Source organism: Oryctolagus cuniculus, chromosome 17 (assembly GCF_964237555.1).
Source record: "Oryctolagus cuniculus chromosome 17, mOryCun1.1, whole genome shotgun sequence".
In the NCBI taxonomy this organism is placed as follows: domain Eukaryota; kingdom Metazoa; phylum Chordata; class Mammalia; order Lagomorpha; family Leporidae; genus Oryctolagus; species Oryctolagus cuniculus.
Genome location: NC_091448.1, coordinates 54,032,732 through 54,051,838, shown reverse-complemented (window position 1 = coordinate 54,051,838; position 19,107 = coordinate 54,032,732). Strand labels below are relative to the sequence as shown.

Here is a 19,107-nt window from a genome sequence, read left to right as displayed (position 1 = left end):
ACCACTCAAATTAAGACATCCTTACAGCTGGTGTTTAATTAATTAATTTGAGGAGTAGAGACACAGAAAGAAAGAGGGAGAGAGCTCCCATCTGCTGGTTCACTCCCCAAATGCCTGCAACAGCTGGGGGCTGGGCTGGACTGAAGCTGGGAGTTCTATCCAGGTCTTCCATGGAGGTCACAGGGACCCAGTACTTGGGCCATCACTGCTGCTTCCCAGGGCCTGTATTAGCAAAAAGCTGGAGCCGGAGACTGAACCCAGACACTCCAAAGTGGGAGGCGGGCATCTTAACTGGTGTCTCAGTTATTAGGTCACATGCCTGGTCTTCTGATTTTTGATGGCACAAGGACCTGAACAGAATTTATGCTGCTATTTCAAATCCACTAAGTTCCCTTACTTATTTAAAATATTTCGTATTTGGGATAAATTTTTGGTATTCTTTTTTTAAAAAATTTATTTATTTATTTATTTGAGAGCTGGAGTTACAGAGAGGGGAGACATAGAAAGAGAGATGTTCCATCCACTGGGTCACTCCCCAGATGGCCGCAATGGCCAGAGCTGAGCCAATTTGAAGTCTAGAGCCAGGAGTTTCTTCCAGTTTCTTCTTGCAAGGGCCCAAGCCCCAAGCACTTGGGCCATCTTCTACAGCTTTCTCAGGCCACAGCAGAGAGCTGGTTGGGAAGAGGAGCAGCTGGAACTTGAACCAGTGCCCACATGGGATGCCGGCTCCACAGGTGGAGGTTTAGAATACTACCCCACAGCGCCAGCCCCAAACTCTTGGTATTCTTAGCCATTAAAAATACCAACAGTTATCGTCTTGGGGCCAAGGTCTAGGTTGGGTTCAGGGTTTGCAGTACCTTGCTTTATCTTCCCAGGTACCCCTGTTGGACAGATAAAGCAGCCAAGGCTCAGAGAAGTGAGAAACACTCCCCAAACAGTGCTCTTCCCTGTATTTCTTCCCCGTATTTCAGGCCACACCCTCACAGGGCTCATTCTGCAACAGGTTCCACTCCGTCTCCCAGTTTTCCTATGTGCCTCGTCCATCTGGTCAACCGGGAAGCTCCATGGCAAGAATTTTACAGGAAGTGAGAGCAGGCATGGTTGTGCTGAAAAATCCTAGGTCCTGATCCCGAATGCTCAGCCCGCAGCTGCAGAGGAATCCACTAATAAGCCAGCAAGCCGGGCGAGCTTTCGAAACCCTGGCAAGAGCTGTGAAACCAGACCCGGTCAGCATGTGTCCCTGAGTATCAGCATAGACACTATATTTACTCTGAAAAGCTTCTTAGTGCAACTGAGAGCTATAAATAACCAGTAGGGCCCAAGCAAGTGGCCTTAGCACATGGGTTTCCTTCCAAAAAATGCAGACCCATTTGAATTAAATTTGTAATTAGCCTTTGGGGAGGGCAGGCCCCTGGATTTGGTTTGCTTGCTTGCTTTCAGAGACACCGTGAGTAACTTCCTATTTGTTGCACTTTGGGGAATTAGCATGCTCACCGGGAGATTCACTGGGAAGCAACTTTCTTCCCTCCCCCAGAGTTTGCACAGAGCCCAGCTCCCCGTAGAAGAGGCTCCCGGCTTGGAGTGGCTCCTGCAGCCCTGGGCTTCCCCCGCACCTGCCCTGGGGTCTCTCTGCAAAGCCAAATCCTCTTCGCCCTGTCTCCTCCCCAGAACAAGATGGGGGTCATGGCTGTCCTTATGCTGCCCCTGCTGCTCCTGGCAATCAGCGGCCTCCTCTTCATCTACCAGGAGGTGTCCAGGCTGTGGTCAAAGTCTGTCGTGCAGAACAAAGTGGTGGTGATCACCGATGCCCTCTCGGGACTGGGCAAGGGTAAGCCGGCTTTGCTCTCACATGTGCCCACTGCGGTCCCAAGGGGCCAGCGGTGACAGGGTGGCGTGTGGGCTAGCCTTGAGGGGTTGCTCCTGTGTTCTCGCCTGGCGTCTATCACTAACCAGCATGCCTCTTCCCCTCAGGAGGCTCCACTTGCTTGTCTGATGAATGAGGGGGCTGCAGTACCTGGGGGAGCAGACTTAAAGTCCGAGAGCCAAGTGTGCTCTGTGGGGTTTCTAGGAGCGTTGGAACGCAAAGCCCTCGGCTGGAGCAGTGTACTGGTTGTGAGCCCAGACTCAAAGGCTAGTCTCCATTCGCCACGCCAGCACTTCACTTGCTAGGTGCTTCCTTGCTTCTCTGTCTGGGATTTCTCCTTCCTTTTTTTTTTTTTTTTTTTTTTTTTTTTTTTTTTTTTTTGACAGGCAGAGTGGACAGTGAGAGAGAGAGACAGAGAGAAAGGTCTTCCTTTTTGCCGTTGGTTCACCCTCCAATGGCCGCTGCGGCCGGCGCACCGCGCTGATCCGAAGGCAGGAGCCAGGTGCCTCTCCTGGTCTCCCATGGGGTCCAGGGCCCAAGCACTTGGGCCATCCTCCACTGCACTCCCGGGCCACAGCAGAGAGCTGGCCTGGAAGAGGGGCAACCGGGACAGAATCCGATGCCCCGACCGGGACGCTGCTAGGAGCAATGGGTGAATTCACAGATGGGCGGCACTTAGGCCAGCCCCAGGAGCTGCTGGGAGCACCAGTGGAGCGTCTGTGATGCTAACACTGGGGACATTTAGGGAGAGCGTGCCCACTCACCCCACTCGTCCCTCGGTGAGCACACGTGGCCTGATTCTTTGACCCATTACCCTCTGTTGGCCTTGCAACTCCTGAGTTAGATGGTCTCAGACATTGTATCTCGGGTGGCATCTGTGACGGACGGGATAGTACATGTTCTTAGGTCTGTAAGATTTCAACTCTGCCATTCCCAAAGATGGTTCTGCAGACTTATAAGTTCCATAGTTTGGAGGTAATTCTTGCTGTTGTTTTTGTTATTTTTCATCAAGCTTAGAAGGCACACAGCCAAGCATTTATTAGTTACTCAAGTGTCCACTGAATCCACTATGACCTGAAAATTGTCCCTTCTAAAGGGTCCCTCAGGGGGAGGGGGGTTGGCACTTCCTCCCACAGCGCCACCACTGTCCATTTCTAACTGCCTCTCTTGAGAATTCCCACGGAGCCTGCTTGCAGCCCCTTCTCCTGGGCTTCCCAAAGGTACCCCAATCTGCAGGTTTTGGGGACGGATTTGGTAATGTGAGTGACCAACCTGGGCCAACAGTGCCAGAGAAGAGAAGAAACAAGGCCTAAAGCAGGCGGGCTAGGTTCTTTGTGGGGGAGGGGGGTGGAGGTGTGTGTGAGGATACCCCACATCACTGCATCTGATGCTCCAAAGAAACGGGGGGCCCGAACTCCAGCTCCAGCTTCTCCAGAGCACACACATCTGTCAGTCAGAACAGACGCAAGGCAAGAGGGTTGCCCAGGGAAGTTGGAGGAGGGATGTCCCACCTAAGGCCACGCAGGGTCGAAGTCTTTGGGAAAATCCTGCTCTCCAAATAGAACCTGCTTGCCCGGCACCTGCCAACAGCGCCTCCCTGGATACGGCCACCACCCTGCAGCCCTGCTTGCCACCCTCCTTGCTCTTCCCTCTGGGGCAGCCCCTGAGGGAGGGGCCTCTTGCCTGCCATCATATACCCACACCGTCACTGGCACATTTCTCACCCTACACCGTGTCTGTGCGCTTCTCAGTTGGTTCATTCCATATGGGCTTCCCAGAGCGCAGGATGTGTGCTGTTGGCCCCGGAGTCCCCAGCACCTAGCTCGGAGCTTGGCATGTAGCAAATTTGGACCACAGCTGTTTAATAAATCACCTGTCAAAGTGGCCCTTTGCTCCGGAAATGCATTCATGTGGAAGGCATGTTCTCATATATGCAAGCACTTCCAAGAGTTTGCAGAAAAGAAAATTTAAAATGTAAGTTTAGGCCGGCGCCGCGGCTCACTAGGCTAATCCTCCGCCTAGCGGCGCCGGCACACCGGGTTCTAGTCCTGGTTGGGGCGCCGGATTCTGTCCCGGTTGCCCCTCTTCCAGGCCAGCTCTCTGCTGTGGCCCGGGAAGGCAGTGGAGGATGCCCCAGGTGCTTGGGCCCTGCACCCCATGGGAGACCAAGATAAGCTCCTGGCTCCTGCCATCAGATCAGCGTGGTGCGCCGGCCGCAGCGTGCCGGCCGCGGCGGCCATTGGAGGGTGAACCAACGGCAAAGGAAGACCTTTCTCTCTGTCTCTCTCTCTCACTGTCCACTCTGCCTGTCAAAAAAAAAATGTAAGTTTATTCTTGTGCAAAAACAAATATTTTAAATTCGTGCACAGTTTGTTTTTTTTCACACCATGCGCTGCTGGTGTGCCCCTTGTGCACATGAACGTCAACATGTTGGCACCCAGGTAAACTCTGTTGAGGTTTCATGGCCTGGGATATGGTTTCTCTTGGTACAAGAACTGTGAGTGCTTGACATGATGGTGTGTCTGCTCTTGCTGGGTAGAGGGTCCCACCAAGGTCTTAGTTCCTGTTGATTGAGGGAGTTTCTGAGTTCTTCCATATCTTGGCCAGGTTTTTGTCTTATTGGGTAGAACTGCTGTCCTATGTATTGCCAAGACATATATATTTGTTTTACTGGCCTCGTTTACTTTTTAAAATCTCACTCTGTTCTGCCCACATCGTACAAATCAGGAACATGAGCGTACTTCAAAACTCTCAAGGGAATTAGAGGGTAAGTTTATTTTGGTGGAAAAAATGAGAAATCCATGCATATGGAGAACATTCATAAAATGTGTAGAAAAGTTTGTAGAAAAAGTTCATGTCAATGCATATTATGGGAAAATCTACACCTGGATTTGAACTTTTTGCACTAGTAACTTTGAATTCCATTTTCCCATGAACCTTTAGAAATACTGCCCTACATCTCAGGAGCAAAATGGCATTCCCAGAGGAATGTGGCCTGGTCTGTGGTAGTATTCTCTTTAACTGTATCTCATTGACCCACCCTGGACAGAAATGCAAAGCAGGAAAAAAATAAAGTCCAAGTCCAAGTATTTAGAAGTAACTTGAGAAGCCGGGCGTGTGTGACCTTAGATGAATGCCTCGCCTTGCCATTGCTGCTGACGGCAGTGACTCTGGGTCTGAACTGCTCCATTTCCCAAGTCCAAGGCAAAGGGAAAAGGCAGGGCACCAAGTGGGTGATCCAGGCGATGCACAGTGCACAGCACAGCCCTAGCTCCGTGGAGCGCGGGTGAGACACCCGGACAGCAGCAAGGAGCCAGGGCCACGTTGTTGAGGTGGGAAACCAACAAGACAGACAAAGAGCAGAATGTCTAAGCATCGCCCGCACGTGGGGGTTGTGCCATCTTGTAGCCACTGTGCTGCAGCAATGCAATGAATACCAGCTCTGCCTGTGCTCCAGCTCGTCTACGATACACACGTGGCTGAAGGCAAGCTGATCAATGACCAGCGACCAGCGGCATCTCAGGTTTGATGAACTACGGAAGGAGAGGGCGGATGATGTGGCACAGTGGTTAAGCTCTGCTTCAGATGCCTGCAGCTCACATTACAGGGCCAGGAGTCGGAGTTCTGGCTCCACTTCCATTCCAGCTTCCTGCTAACATTCACCCAGATGATGGCTCAAGGAGCTGGGTCCCTGGCACCCATAGGGGAGACCCTGCTGAGTCTCTGGCCTCCAGCTTCAATCTAGCCCAGATCCAGCTGTCAGGGGCATCTGGGGAATGAGTCAGAAGATCTCAATCTCAATCTCTCTCTCTTTCTGTGTGTGTGTGTGAAATTCTTCCTTCCAAATAAATACATTTTTAAAATATAACAATACATGCCCATAAATGAAACTGCTGAGTTGAAGTCCTCACTTTTAAGGACACTGTCAGCCGGTACCACAGCTCACTTGGCTAATCCTCCGCCTGCAGCGCCGGCACCCCAGGTTCTAGTCCCAGTTGGGGCGCCGGATTCTGTCCCGGTTGCCCCTCTTCCAGGCCAGCTCTCTGCTGTGGCCCGGGAAGGCAGTGGAGGATGGCCCAAGTGCTTGGGCCCTGCACCCGCATGGGAGACCAGGAGAAGCACCTGGCTCCTGGCTTCGGATCGGCGCAGTTCTGTCTGTTGCAGCCATTTGGGGAGTAAACCAGCAGATGGAAGATCTCTCTGTCTCTGCCTCTCTGTAACTCTGTCTTTCAAATAAATAAATATTAAAAAAAAACAAAAGAAGTGGGATGCCGGTGTCACACCACAATGCCAACTACCTTAGCCAACGTCTACATTAGGGTCTTTTTTCCTAATTGATGTGTTAAGAATTCTTTGCCTGTGAAGCAAATTAATCCTTTTCTAACCTAGGAGTTATATATATACTATTTTTCAATTTATCTTGTCCTTCATTTATGTGTGTAGGGTTTTTTTTGATAAAAGAATGTTTTTAAGGGTAAACTCTATGAATTATTTTTGTCATGATTTCTCCCTTTCTCCACTGCAAGGAATATGCAGCCTTCACCTCTCCTTTCTTCTAGCTCTTTTATGGTTCCACTCCCACAATTAACTGTTTGGTGCATTTGGAGTAAGGCATCTTGCTTCTTCCCCTTCCAAATAGGCATCCAAATGGCAATCTTTAAAAATATCTTTTCCCATTGATTCATAGACTAAATTCTTTTCAATGCCTCGCTTTATTTTCACCAATATTTCTATCTGTACTTGAACTGCTACACTCCACTTTAATTTCTATAGCTTTATAGTACATTTTTCAAAAATATTTATTTATTTATTTATTTATTTATTTGAAAGGCAGAGTTACAGAGAGGAAGAGACAGAGAGAGAGGCCTTCCATCCAGTGGTTCATTCTCCAAATGACTGCAACAGCTAGAGCTGGGCTGATCCGAAGCCAGCAGCCAGGAGCCAGGAGGTTCTTCTGGGTCTCCCATGCAGGTGCAGGGGGTCCATCTTCCACTGCTTTCCCAGGCCATAGCAGAGAGCTGAATTGGAAGTGGAGCAGTCAGGACTCTGACCGGCACCCATATGAGATGCCGGCACTGCAGGCGGTGGCTGCACCCACAGCGCCTGCCCCAACATAGTACATTTTAATAACTGTCTCTTGAAATGTTCTTTGATTTTCTCCATATTTATTATTCCAATTCAAGGGTATAAATTACTCCATGTAAAGTTTAGAATCTCCCCATCATTTCCCAAGACACATTGGGATTGTGATTTATTGCACCCAATTGACTGGGGGATGAATTGATATCTGTATTGAATTTTGCCATCCAGAGACTTCACAGCCAGCCTCTTTCCCTTGAAGACACCTATGCTGAGGGAACTCTTCCACTCTCCATGGTTCCTAACTACTTGAGGTGGCTTTGCTAACACGGTTGCTTCCTGGTAGTGGTGTCTGCCACATGACCACAGCTTGCCAGCTCCCAGCTCTCTCAGATGCACCTGCTACAGCCGTTCTCAGCACAACCCGAGACGGCTCATCCCTAGCTCTCTACCTGTCTCCTGTGTTGGCCCTTTCTTCCTTTGCTCCTGCTTAGACTTCACGGTCCAGCCCATTCAGTGGCTCTCTCTCCAATACCACCATTCCCCTGCCCACACTGCTGTCCTATGAAACCCGAGCCAGCGGCCCCATTGGCCACCTTTGTTCCGTCAGCATCAGGCTGCTGAGCCCTGGAGGAAAAAAAAAAATCACACAACTACAAGGTGACGTAGAGCCACTACAAGCAGAAGACCCAGCCTCCGTGGGCAGTCATGCTGCCAGCTTATCCCTCAGTGTCCCCAGTAGATCTGGCTGGGTTGAGCCATTGGCGCCTCCCCCAGATCCCTGAGCTGGGCCACGTCATCCACTCCCCAGGCTGGTGAGTATCGGCTGCTGATGGATTGCAGGAGTCCCTTTCCCCAGGGACTTATCCTCTGCCGATGAGGACCCAGGACCCCTGCACTCAGCCCCACCTGGTTCACTCAGGTGTGCAAAACGCCCGTCCTCTGCCTCCAGGTGGGGCCGCTCTGCAGAGTGGCCTAGACTAGACTTTACCTGCAGGCACTTCCCTGCCCAGCACCCGTGCCACATCCTCACCCCATAACCGATGATCTCTGAGCAGCCCCCACCCCCGCTCCGGGATGAATCCTCACCACCTGAGTCCCCACCTCAGATGTCGCTGCTAGAGAGCCTGACCCTACCTCCCATGCTTAGGGTGAGAAATAAATGAACTCAGACACACAAGGTCTCGTCCAATAGCTCCTGGAACACAGAAACTCTCTAAAGGCGTGAGCTTTGGTTGTTTTTGAGTGTCAGAATGACTGCTAACCAGGAATGCTGTGTGTCTACAAACTCTTACCCAGTTGAGAAAGTCCCATATTGGTGATTTGAATCAGGAATTGGTCCAGAGTAAAATTAATTAGAAAGCAGACTGCCTTTTAAAAAATTAAAAAAAAAAAAAAAGGCCCTGATCCACAGAGAAAATACAGAGGCGATAGATGGCATTTGGTCTGGAAAATCTCTTTAGATTGAGGTATCTTTAAGGCTGGGTCATAAAGGCTAGGGGGACAGGGTCATTGTTCTGTTTAGTATGAGAACCATAGAGCAAGAGAAGCGCTGCTCCACCTGCTGTGAGCTCCCCTGCACAGGAAGCGACCCACCTCGGGCTGGAAGTGACAAAAATGCCTAGTCTGAGAAGGGGGTTGGGTGAAAGACCTCCTGGTGCCGGTGCTTTGAGTTCCTGAGTTCATGGGGGGGGGGGGGGTTCACATCAGTGGCTGCGTCCACAGAGTGCACCCTGCCCTTCCTCCTTCTTCCTGCTCCATCCACACAGTGCGTCCTACCCTTCCTCCTTCTTCCTCACAGAATGTGCCCGAGTATTCCACATGGGTGGGGCGAGACTGGTGCTGTGTGGGAAGAACTGGGAGAGGCTGGAGAACCTGTACGATGCCTTGATCAGCGTGGCGGACCCCAGCAAGGTAAGGTCTTCCAGCAGGTGGCGCTGGTGGCTCCTGGGCGCCCTTAGCCTCCATGCATTGTGAAGGAGCTAGCTCCTGGGAGGCCAAGTGCAGGAAATGCGGCGATTGATCTGGGGCGATGTGAAGTGATGGTCGCACTGACCTTGACTGCCAGTCATAAAGGGTTGACTTGCTTTGAGCATTCACCGTGCCAAAAATGTGTCCTCTGGCCACTGACCTTTGCCCTGATTCTATGCAGGATCAACAAGGACCCAGAAAACAGGGAATACCAGAGGTATGGGTTGAATTTAAACACTGATGGCTCTTTAAAAAAAAAAAAAGAAATTTCAAATGATATCTGCTTCAAAGAAATCAGGCAGGGGCCGGCACTCTGGCATAGTAGGCTAAGCCTCTGTCTGTGGCACCAACATCGCTGTGGGCGCTGGTTCGAGTCCTGGCTGCTCCACTTCTGATCTAACTTGGGAAAGCAGTAGAAGATGGCTGAAGTCCTTGGGTCCCTGCACCCACGTGGGAGACCCAGAAGAAGCTCCTGGCTCCTGGCTTCGGGTCAGCACAGCTCCGGCCGTTGTGGCCACTTGTGGAGTGAACCAGTGGATGGAAAATCTCTCTCTCTCTCTCTCTCTCTCTATCTGCACTCTACCTCTCAAATAAATAACATCTTTAAAAAAATCAGGCAAATGAAATGCCCCCCACCCTACCAAGCCGCCACCCTATGATGGGAGACAGTTGCTCAGAGATGCTTGGCTTTGCTCAAGAGAGAGTGGTGATTAAGGGAGGTAGCAAAGTGTAATGAAGAGAATGCACCTGACAGACCAGGCAGGCACCTCAGGAAAGAACTGAAAACCCAGCCTGTATTCAACTCAGCCTGTATTCAGACTGGAGGTTTTTTATTTTTCTTTAAGATTTATTTTATTTATTTGAAAGGTGGAGTTATGGTGGGGGTGAGGGGAAAGAAATAGAGAGAGAGAGAGATGTTCCATCTGCTGGTTCACTCCCGAAATGGCCACAACAGCCAGTGTTGGGCCAGGCCAAAGCCAGGAGCCAGGAGCTTCTTCTGGGTCTCCCATGTGGTTGCAGGGCCATCTTCCCCTGCTTTCCCAGGCACATTAGCATGGAGCCGGATGGGAAGTGGAGCAGCCGGGACTCAAACCGGTACCCATATGGGATGCTGGCACTGCAGGTGGTGGTTTAACCCACTATGCCACAGTGCTGGCCCCCAGACTGGAGTTTTTATGGATATAGGTATGGGCTTCCCGTTTCTCACCCCTCCCGTTCCCCCTCTCCAGGATATTACTGGGTAGAGAGCTTGTCTGAAATTCCTACCAGGGCATTATGGGTGCAGCATTATAGCACCTGACAGCCCTCTACACCCAGGGCAGGCTTCTACATTTCCTCTCTCATTCGACTGCACAAGTATTCCCACGTTCTTTGGCCCCTCTTACATGCACAGGCTAATGTCTACCTTGCTACCGAACAATCCAGAAATAAACACTTATTTCAGTGTAGCTCACGTTGTCAAGGCATTTTCAGAGCTCACTTTAGGGCTTCTTTTTTAAAAAAAAATCTTGACCCTTGGGGCCAGCGCTGTGGCGTACTAGGCTAAGCCTCTGCCTGCAGCACCCACATTCCATATGGGCACTGGTTCACGTCCTGGCTGCTTCACTTCCAATCCAGCTCTCTGCTGTGACCTGGGGAAGCAGTGGAGGATGGCTCAAGTGCTTGGGTACCTGTACCCACATGGGAGACCCGGAAGAAGCTCCTGGCTCCTGGCTTTGGCCTGGCACAGCCCTGGCTGTTGCAGCCATTTGGAGAGTGAACCAGTGGATAGAAGACCTTTCTCTCTGCCTTTACCTCTCTCTTGTCTGTAGCTCTACCTATCGAATAAATAAATAAAATCTTAAAAAAATAAAATCTTGACTCTTGAGTTTGGATTTGGTGTTTGAAAACAGGGCCGGCGCCGCGGCTCAATAGGCTAATCCTCCGCCTGCGGCGCTGGCACCCCGGGTTCTAGTCCCGGTTGGGGCGCCGGATTCTGTCCCGGTTGCTCCTCTTCCAGTCCAGCTCTCTGCTGTGGCCCGGGAGTGCAGTGGAAGATGGCCCAGGTGCTTGGGCCCTGCACCCCATGGGAGACCGGGGGACTTTCTCTGCAAGGGCATGTAGCTGAGATGCTGGGACTACACTTACCCCAGGGTCTCAGTGATTTTCCCATCCACCCCTCATTTCCAGACCAATCGAGTCTTAGGGCTGAACACACCTAAAACACCGAGAGTGTGATTTGGCTACTGAGGACTGTGGTTGGAAGCCAGTTTGGAAAGCAGTTCCCAGAGTAATGACATCACCAGTGGACTCAGTGCACCGCCTGCAAAGGCTGCATACTGAACACCGCATATGATGAAGTCTTTACCGGAAGTCCAGACTTTTCACTGCCTGTTCGTGTTTAGGTTGATCACTGTTGTTACTGGTTCTCAAGGATGGCTTCTCTATCCATCTCCTTAGTCTCAGAGTCACTCCTGCTTCTTCCTCCCATCTGATTTATCTACGTATTTCACGGCCATTCCATGAGCCTTGAATTTCCAAACAGGCGGCTCTTAGACTGAGGCTGTCCAAGGTCTCCCGGGTGGGGGGCTGGCGGTGGCGGGGAGGGTCCCACACATGCACTGATGCTCTCTCGTTGCGTCTGCAGACATTCACGCCTAAGCTGGTCCTACTGGACTTCTCAGACATCAGCTGTGTCCAGGATGTGGCCAAGGAAGTCCTAGATTGCTATGGCTGTGTGGATATCCTTATCAACAATGCCAGCATGAAGGTGAAGGGGCCTGCCCACAAGATTTCTCTGGAGCTCGACAAAAGGATCATGGATGCCAATTACTTTGGACCCATCACGTTGACCAAAGGTCTTGTGCGTTTGATGTTTCCTTGGATTTCTGGGATCCGGGAAGCTTGGGAGGGTTGTAACAACTAGCCAGGCAGTCATCCACGTCCAAATGGGACTCCCTAACCCCTCAGGAGAAAAAAAAATCCCTGCTTATTTGGTAAAAGCTTTCAATGTTCTCCCTGTGAATGCTGATCAAGGAAAAAGGATTTCAAACAAGTTCATGGAAAACTGGAAGTAAAAACTAAGTTTATTTTAGTGCAAGAATGGTTCTGAAATCCATGCACCAAAGCTCATGGGATATGCGTGCTATGCAAAAACTAGGCGCGGACTTCAAAACTTTGGGGCACGAAAATACTTACCTTTTAATTCTGTTTTTCATGAACTTTTTGGGCTGCCCTCATACCTTCTTAGTATAGCCCAACCTCCCTCTCAGTGAAACCCCTCTCTCCTATCCCTACCCCTTCCTTCTCACTCATATTCATGGTTCATGGTTCCCTTCAGTTCAATACCTGTGGGCCACAGTCTGCATCCTTGGCGTGTGCTTCGCTGTATCAGCCTTGTCGTTGATCTCTTAGCCATGACAGCTGGCCAGAGGTAGAGATTCTGTCCTCAGAAATAAATAAGAAAATGTGTTTAGCCCCAAACTACAAGAGACCCAGCATTCTGTCACTCCCCTCGCAGAAACAAGAGAAGCAGTGGCTCCAGGATGGGTCTATGTGAGGGGCCCAGGAGACACCCAGGTGGAGGAGATTCCCCACCGCTAAGTTCAAGTGCAGGTGGACCGCCAGGGAGGCTGGGGCTGCTGATGACCATGAAATAGAATCTCCAATGGTGCCCACAGATAATGGTTTCCTCCAGCCCAGTCCCCGTGGCCACACCAGCAGGCCAGCAAAAGTGTGCCATTCACCCGCCTTGGTCAGGGACAGTCTACTGGCAGCAGCAGCGTGAGGAACGCAACTACTGGGATAGAAAATTCTAGGCCTGGGTTCTCCCCCCGCCCCCGGTGAGACCCCTCACCGCCTGAGGGACCTGAGTTTTGTCACGAGCTCTGGGCCTCAGCCTGCCCACCTCCAACAGAAAGCACCTGGACCTAACTCCCCATTCTGCGAGTCAAGTCCTCAACTACCCTTTCTTGTTTTGCCCTATCTCCACTGTTATTTACTTAATACCTTTGCATTAGGAAGAAATCTGTATAATAACAACAGACCTTCCAAACCCCTTTCACTCTCAATTAATGCAAGGCAACCTGAAAACCATACAAGGTTAACACTCTCCACATAGCCTGGGGATGCTCAACCTCTCCTCCCTCTGTTAATGCGAGCAAGAAAGGCATTAAAGAAAGGCTAAAACCCCCTTGTGACTTCCTTCTTGAAGAAAAGGAAATACCATTCTGACTGTTAAAATCAGTGTCACTTAATTCCTGCACACTGGTGGCCATTTAAAATCACCCAGGGGAGCAGGCATTTTAGTGGTTAAGATGCCCATGTCCTTCATCAGTGTACCTCGATTCAATACCCTGCTCCAGCGCCTGCATCCAGATTCCTGCTAATGCAGACCCTGACTCGAATGGTCTCTCAAGTACTTGGGCCCCTGTGGGAGACCAGGACTGAGTTCCCGGCTCCCAGCTTTGGCCTGGCCATTGTGGGCATTTTAGAAATGAACAACAGGGCCGGCGCCACGGCTCACTAGGCTAATCCTCCGCCTGCAGCGCCGGCACCCCGGGTTCTAGTCCCGGTTGGGGCGCCAGTTCTGTCCCGGTTGCTCCTCTTCCAGTCCAACTCTCTGCTGTGGCCCAGGAAGGCAGTAGAGGATGGCCCAAGTCCTTAGGCCCTGCACCCGCATGGGAGACCAGGAGGAAGCACTTGGCTCCTGGCTTCGGATCAGCGCAGCGCCGGCCGTAGCGGCCATTTTGGGGGTGAACCAACGGAAAAAGGAAGACCTTTCTCTCTGTCACTCTCTATCACTGTCTAACTCTGCCTGCCAAAAAAAAAAAGAAAGAAAGAAAGAAATGAACAACAGGACAGGAATATGTCCTCTCTTCTCTCTCTCTCTCTCTCTCTCTCTCTCTCTCTCCTTCCCTCCCTCTCAATACATCACATTTTAAAATAAATCAAACCACCAGCTGAGCCTGGCCCACCCCTTGAGCGTAGCATTCTGGACCAACAACTGTGGGCTCCACTGCATCTCTGCCCTGCCACGCTCCCATCTCCACTGGGCCTCGTGGTCACTGAGGGACCCAGGGTCACGCCACGTGTGTTGCAAGGGCTGGGGGAAGGGGTCTGTCCGCAGCTGCCTGACTTGGTCTCAGATTTCTAACTGTGGTTTCCTGTCCTGTGTTTTCCAGTCCTGCTTCCCAACATGATCTCCCGGAGAACAGGCCAAATCGTCTTAGTGAACAACATCCAGGGCAAGTTTGGAATCCCATTCCGGACAGCCTGTAAGTTGCCTGGACGATAACGCTATGGCTTTGGCTGTGTCTGAGACAGGGCACGTGGTCCCAGGGAAGGGGTTGGGGTCTAGAGATGAGACAGCTGGGCTTCCTTTCAGATCTTCAGCTCCTCTCTTTCGAGCACATGCGGGTGCGACATGCGGGTCACCATGCGGGGCTGAGACGAAAATGATAAGGTCTCTTGCCCGCCAAAGTGCAGGTGGGCAGGACGTGCACTGGCTGAATATGCCAAGGTCAGATGAAGGTCGTGTTTCTTCCTTTTTTTTTTTTTTTTTTTTTTTACAAATAGAGTTAGACAGTGAGAGAGACAGAGAGAAAGGTCTTCCTCCCGTTGGTTCACCCCTCAAATGGCCGCTGCGGCCGGCGCTGCACTGATCTGAAGCCAGGAGCCAGGAGCTTCTTCCTGGTCTCCCATGTGGGTGCAGGGGCCCAAGCACTTGGGCCATCCTCCACTGCCTTCCTGGGCCACAGCAGAGAGCTGGCCTGCAAGAGGAGCAGCCGGGACTAGAACCCGGTGCCCATATGGGATGCCGGCACCGCAGGCGGAGGATTAACCAAGTGAGCCACGGCGCCAGCCCCGAAGGTCAAGTTTCTAACCCAGATGCACAACCCCAGTTCGAGTGCCCCTTCCTTCACAAAGGACAGGAAAGATTGGGAGAGGGAAGGATGCGTGCACACTGCAACATGGAAGGAGACGGGAGATGTTCTGAGGAAAGAAGAAGGGGAAAGGAGAGGGGAGAAATCCAGAGAAGCAAGACTTCCAGCTGTGCACCCATGGGAGCCAGCTGGAAAAATTCTGGAAAATTCTCTCGAATCAGATTCTGGGTGGGCAGGGAACGTGCTGTCTGCATTCCTTTGTAGACCAGGGTGCAGAACAGGAGCTCAGAAAATTTTTCATGGAGAGAAGGGTGGGAAGAAGAAAGGGAAGAAAAATGGGTATGTCCCTTGTGTCAGTCTTCCCCGGGTGGGAGGCTCGCATATAGAGATGTGTTCCTCACTGGTCTGGAGGCAGAAGTCCACGGTCAATGTGTTGGCAGGGTTGGTTTCTTCTGAGGTCTCTCTCTTTGGCCCATTTTTTGCTGTGTCCCCACTTGGTCTGTGTGTGTGCAAATCCTCTCTTCTCAGGTTCTGTGGTGCCGTGGATTAAACCTTGTCCCATATGGGCGCCAGTTCGGGTCCCGGGTGCTCCACTTCCAATCCAGCTCCTTGATAATGCACCTGGGAAAGCAGCAGAAGATGGCCTAGGTGTTTGGGCCCCTGCACCCACGTGGGAGACCCGGAAGAAGCTCCTGGCTCTTGGCTTTGGCCTGGCCCAGTCCTGGCCATTGTGGCCATTTGGGGAGTGAACCAGCAGATGAAAGCTTTCTCTCTGTCTCTTCCTCTCTCTACGTAACTCTGCCTTTGGAAGAAAAAAAATATTCCCTGTTCTCATAAGGATCTTTATGAGATTGGATTAGAGCCCATCCTAATAGCCTCATTTCGACTTAATTACTGCTTTAAAGACCCCATCTCCAGACAGGGTCACCTTCTAAGGCACCAAGAATTAGGTGGTCAGTGTAGGAATGAGGGTCATGCATAATCCATCCCATAAGAGACTCCAGTACAGCTTCCTCTTTCTTTTTGGATTTGCATGAGTTAGTTAAAACCTAAGGTGCTATACACCCGTGACGTAAGCATGAGGAAACCTGTCAATCCCCCAAGTTCTAATGGCAATGAGAATGGCTTAGCTCAACAGGCACCACTGGGCCTTGTGGTCACTGGAGACCCAGGGTCATGCCACGACATTGCTCTGTCTGATTTCATCTTCCACATTGGTCAAAGCTGGGGTCCCCGCCTTGTCTGGGTTCTGGCTGGGAGGGAGACAGGCGAGGCTGACCAATGACTCAAGCCTCAGCCTAAGAGGGGGCCCATGTGGTCTCTGCTCACATCCTGGGGATGGTGGGGGAGTGAGCTCGGTTCTGTGTAGCTGCAAGGGATGCTGGGAAGTGCAGTCCGGCCATGGCCCAGGAAGAATGGAGCTTGGCCTGCACCCAGCAGTCCTGGCCACATCACCCATGCTCCTCTCTTCCCCGGTTCACTTGGGAATCTCACCTCCATCCCTTCTATTTTAAACTTTCCACACGAGTTATTTTCGGGAGCTGGATGACTTTTTAACTTTCCTTGCCCTCTGCCTTTGTTCACTGAACAAACAGCAATGGGATGCCAGGTGTTGGAGACACAGCGGGGTCTGAGCACTGCCGTGGGCCCTTTGGCCCCCAACCCCCAGAGGACAGAGGCACTGGTCTCCTGGGAGCAGCTCTTCAACATGGCACCCGGGACTAAGAATCCTAATGATGCTGTCTCCACCCTGCCAACAGCCGGGCTCCGGCCTCTCTGCGTTTGGAGAACTGGGGGTGCGGGGTTTCCCATATAAATGTCAAGGCTATGAAACTGACTATGCCTGTTTTCAAGGAAGCCTTGACTTACCTAAGGATGGCCCTTTAGCTGTCCTGCTGGCAGTGTGGATATGCCAAAGAAAAGCTAGAAAAGGCTTCTTGTAGGTGACAACATGAAAGTGCATCTTTTCTTGCAGTTTATTGATGTAACTGCTCTATGTTATTACTTGCTGTTAATCTTTTACTGTGCCTAACTTATTAGACTTATCATGGATATGTGTGTAGAGGAAAAAAATCATAATAGGATTCAGGCATCCCTGGGGGCCTGGGAACATATCTGCCATGGGGGAGGGGAAACCATTGCCTAAACCAGGGAGTAGGAGGAGGGTACACAGGCTGAAGCAGGTGTCCTTCAGTTGGGTTTGGCCAGCATAATGGCAATTTCTTTTTAATTTAGTCATTTAGCATTTGATTATTTAAATATTGGGACATTTTCAGTAAAAATCAGGATTTCTACTTTCTCCAGGAGAACCCGGCACTGCAGAGCCTGCCTGTGCCTGGTGGTAGCTGGCAGGAGCCTAGTGGTGAGGCCCCCTGTCTGTTTCCCACCTGGCCTCTTTTGGAGCTTGCTGAAAACCAAAGGACTCTGGTGGGCCAGGCATTGTGGGACATGCTCCTCGAGCCTCATCAGGGAGCCTCAGGGAGGGGCGTGCGTGGGGAGTGGGGGCCAGCCCGGCTCATCAGGCGGGGAGACGGGGGCAGCTGACTGGTTGCAGGTATCCGGGCATGGTAATACGGGCTGCCGTAACCCCCACCTCCTCACTCCACCTCCAATAGGCACCCTGAAAAGTGGAACTGGGCCCCTGCTGCCCAAAGTTCCAAGGAATGTCCACACTGCCTTTTCTGGAACTCCCAGGCTGAGTCTGTTTACAAAACCCACAGAATCCATGATTTGAATGGAATGTGGGGAGATTCCAAAGACAGGCTCTGTACAGCAAAGGGGGCGGGGGGGGGGGGGAGGGCGGGGTGCTGGGCAGGGCAGGCGACAGACAACAGGGGAGATTTGAGTTGCAGGCCTGCCCAGGCCCCCAGCTGGCCCAGGACCAGGGACAAGCCCCTTGCTCCTGGCTTTCCTGGGAAACAGTTGGGCATTTGCTATGTTTTCTCATTTGCTTCTCAAAATCACCGGGTGAGGGAGATCTCACCCCCATTTTCCAGATAAGAGAACGGAGCCTCAGAGAGGGAGAGTGACTTGTCCAAGCTCACACAGCAGACAAGTGACTGAGCCGGGGTCAGTCCCAGCCCTGCCTCTGGCCACCTCTTCCACAGGCGCGACCCTGGAGGCCACCGCCAGCTCCGGGCTCCCAGGACCGCGCCCGGTGGGCTCTCTGGTCTTCAGTGGCCTCCCCGTCCAGGGAGCAGGGGCGAGGCCCCTCCCAGGCTCACCTCCCGCCATTCCTCTTTCCAGATGCAGCCTCCAAGCACGCCGCCCTGGGCTTCTTCGACTGCCTCCGAGCCGAAGTGGAGGAATTCGACGTGGCGGTCAGCACCGTGAGCCCCACTTTCATCCGCTCCTATCACGTCCACCCAGGGCATGGAAACTGGGAGGCCTCCATCTGGAAATGTGAGGTTCCAGACAGATGCTGGAGGGGTGGGGTGGGGGTGCGCCCCTGGGCGGCGGTGTTCCCGAGAAACATGAGTGGCTGGGAGCAGCAGGTGCCTGTCTGTCTCTGAGCCTGTTTCCGGTGGGTGGGATTTGGGAGCCAGGATTTGGGCTTTTTTTTTTTTTTTTTTTTTTTTTTTTTTATTCATTCCTCTGTTCCTAGCCGCCTTGCCAAGTTGTCAGGATGGGGAACTGGGCCCCACGTTCTAGATGAGGGAGAAGCCCCAAAGGGATAGGAGTATCCGGGGAGGGGACCTGACCCGCGTCCCGCCGGCCGCCCAGTCTTTTCCAGGAAGCTGACCTACGGCGTGCACCCCGTGGACGTGGCGGAGGAGGTGATGCGCACGGTGAGGCGGAAGAAGCAGGAGGTGCTCATGGCCAACCCCATCCCCAGAGCCGCCATCTACGTGCGCACCTTCTTCCCGGAGTTCTTCTTCGCTGTGGTAGCCTGTGGGGTCAAGGAGCAGCTCAATGTCCCGGAAGAGGGCTGACCACGGGGGCCCTGCCCTGCCCCGCCCCGCTGGCCCTGACAGCAATAAAAGCTTTCCTGGTAGCCGCTGTCTCTCCTGCCTTCCACCCGGCCCCGGCGCCTGCGCAGCCATGGCCCTAGCCTGTCTGTCTCCTGAGAGGCTTCTTGCATATAGGGGTCTCCCTCTCCTCCTCCCCCTCCCCAGGGCACCCTTCCAGAGGCTTCCCTGCTGTGCAGGGTGGCAACCAGAGATGCAGGCGTCGTCATGGTCACATCCCCACACTGGCGCGCGCGTGCACACCCACATACACACACACACACACACTGCTCATTCAGAAAACTACACTCATCTCCTACAAGGCTGACCTGCCCGGCCAGCTGTCAATCACAGGAGCAGGGGCTGGCTGTCCCCTCGGACA

General features: G+C 52.2%; 1 protein-coding gene across 2 annotated transcripts; it reads left to right on the top strand.

The window, feature by feature from the left end:
* Positions 1-1,270: 1,270 nt before the first annotated feature.
* On the top strand, positions 1,271-18,772 carry DHRS7C (dehydrogenase/reductase 7C). 2 transcript variants are annotated; one of them, XM_002718963.5, is made up of 7 exons: positions 1,271-1,447; positions 1,669-1,828; positions 8,745-8,857; positions 11,541-11,751; positions 14,077-14,169; positions 18,025-18,180; positions 18,502-18,772. In XM_002718963.5, the coding sequence occupies exons 2-7, from the start codon at positions 1,675-1,677 to the stop codon at positions 18,708-18,710; spliced, it is 936 nt and encodes a 311-aa protein (XP_002719009.1). In that variant the 5' UTR covers positions 1,271-1,447; positions 1,669-1,674; the 3' UTR covers positions 18,711-18,772. The 2 variants fall into 2 exon arrangements, with proteins under 2 accessions (XP_002719009.1, XP_069917485.1); XM_070061384.1 differs by having other exon boundaries at positions 1,290-1,447; positions 1,747-1,828.
* Positions 18,773-19,107: the final 335 nt, after the last annotated feature.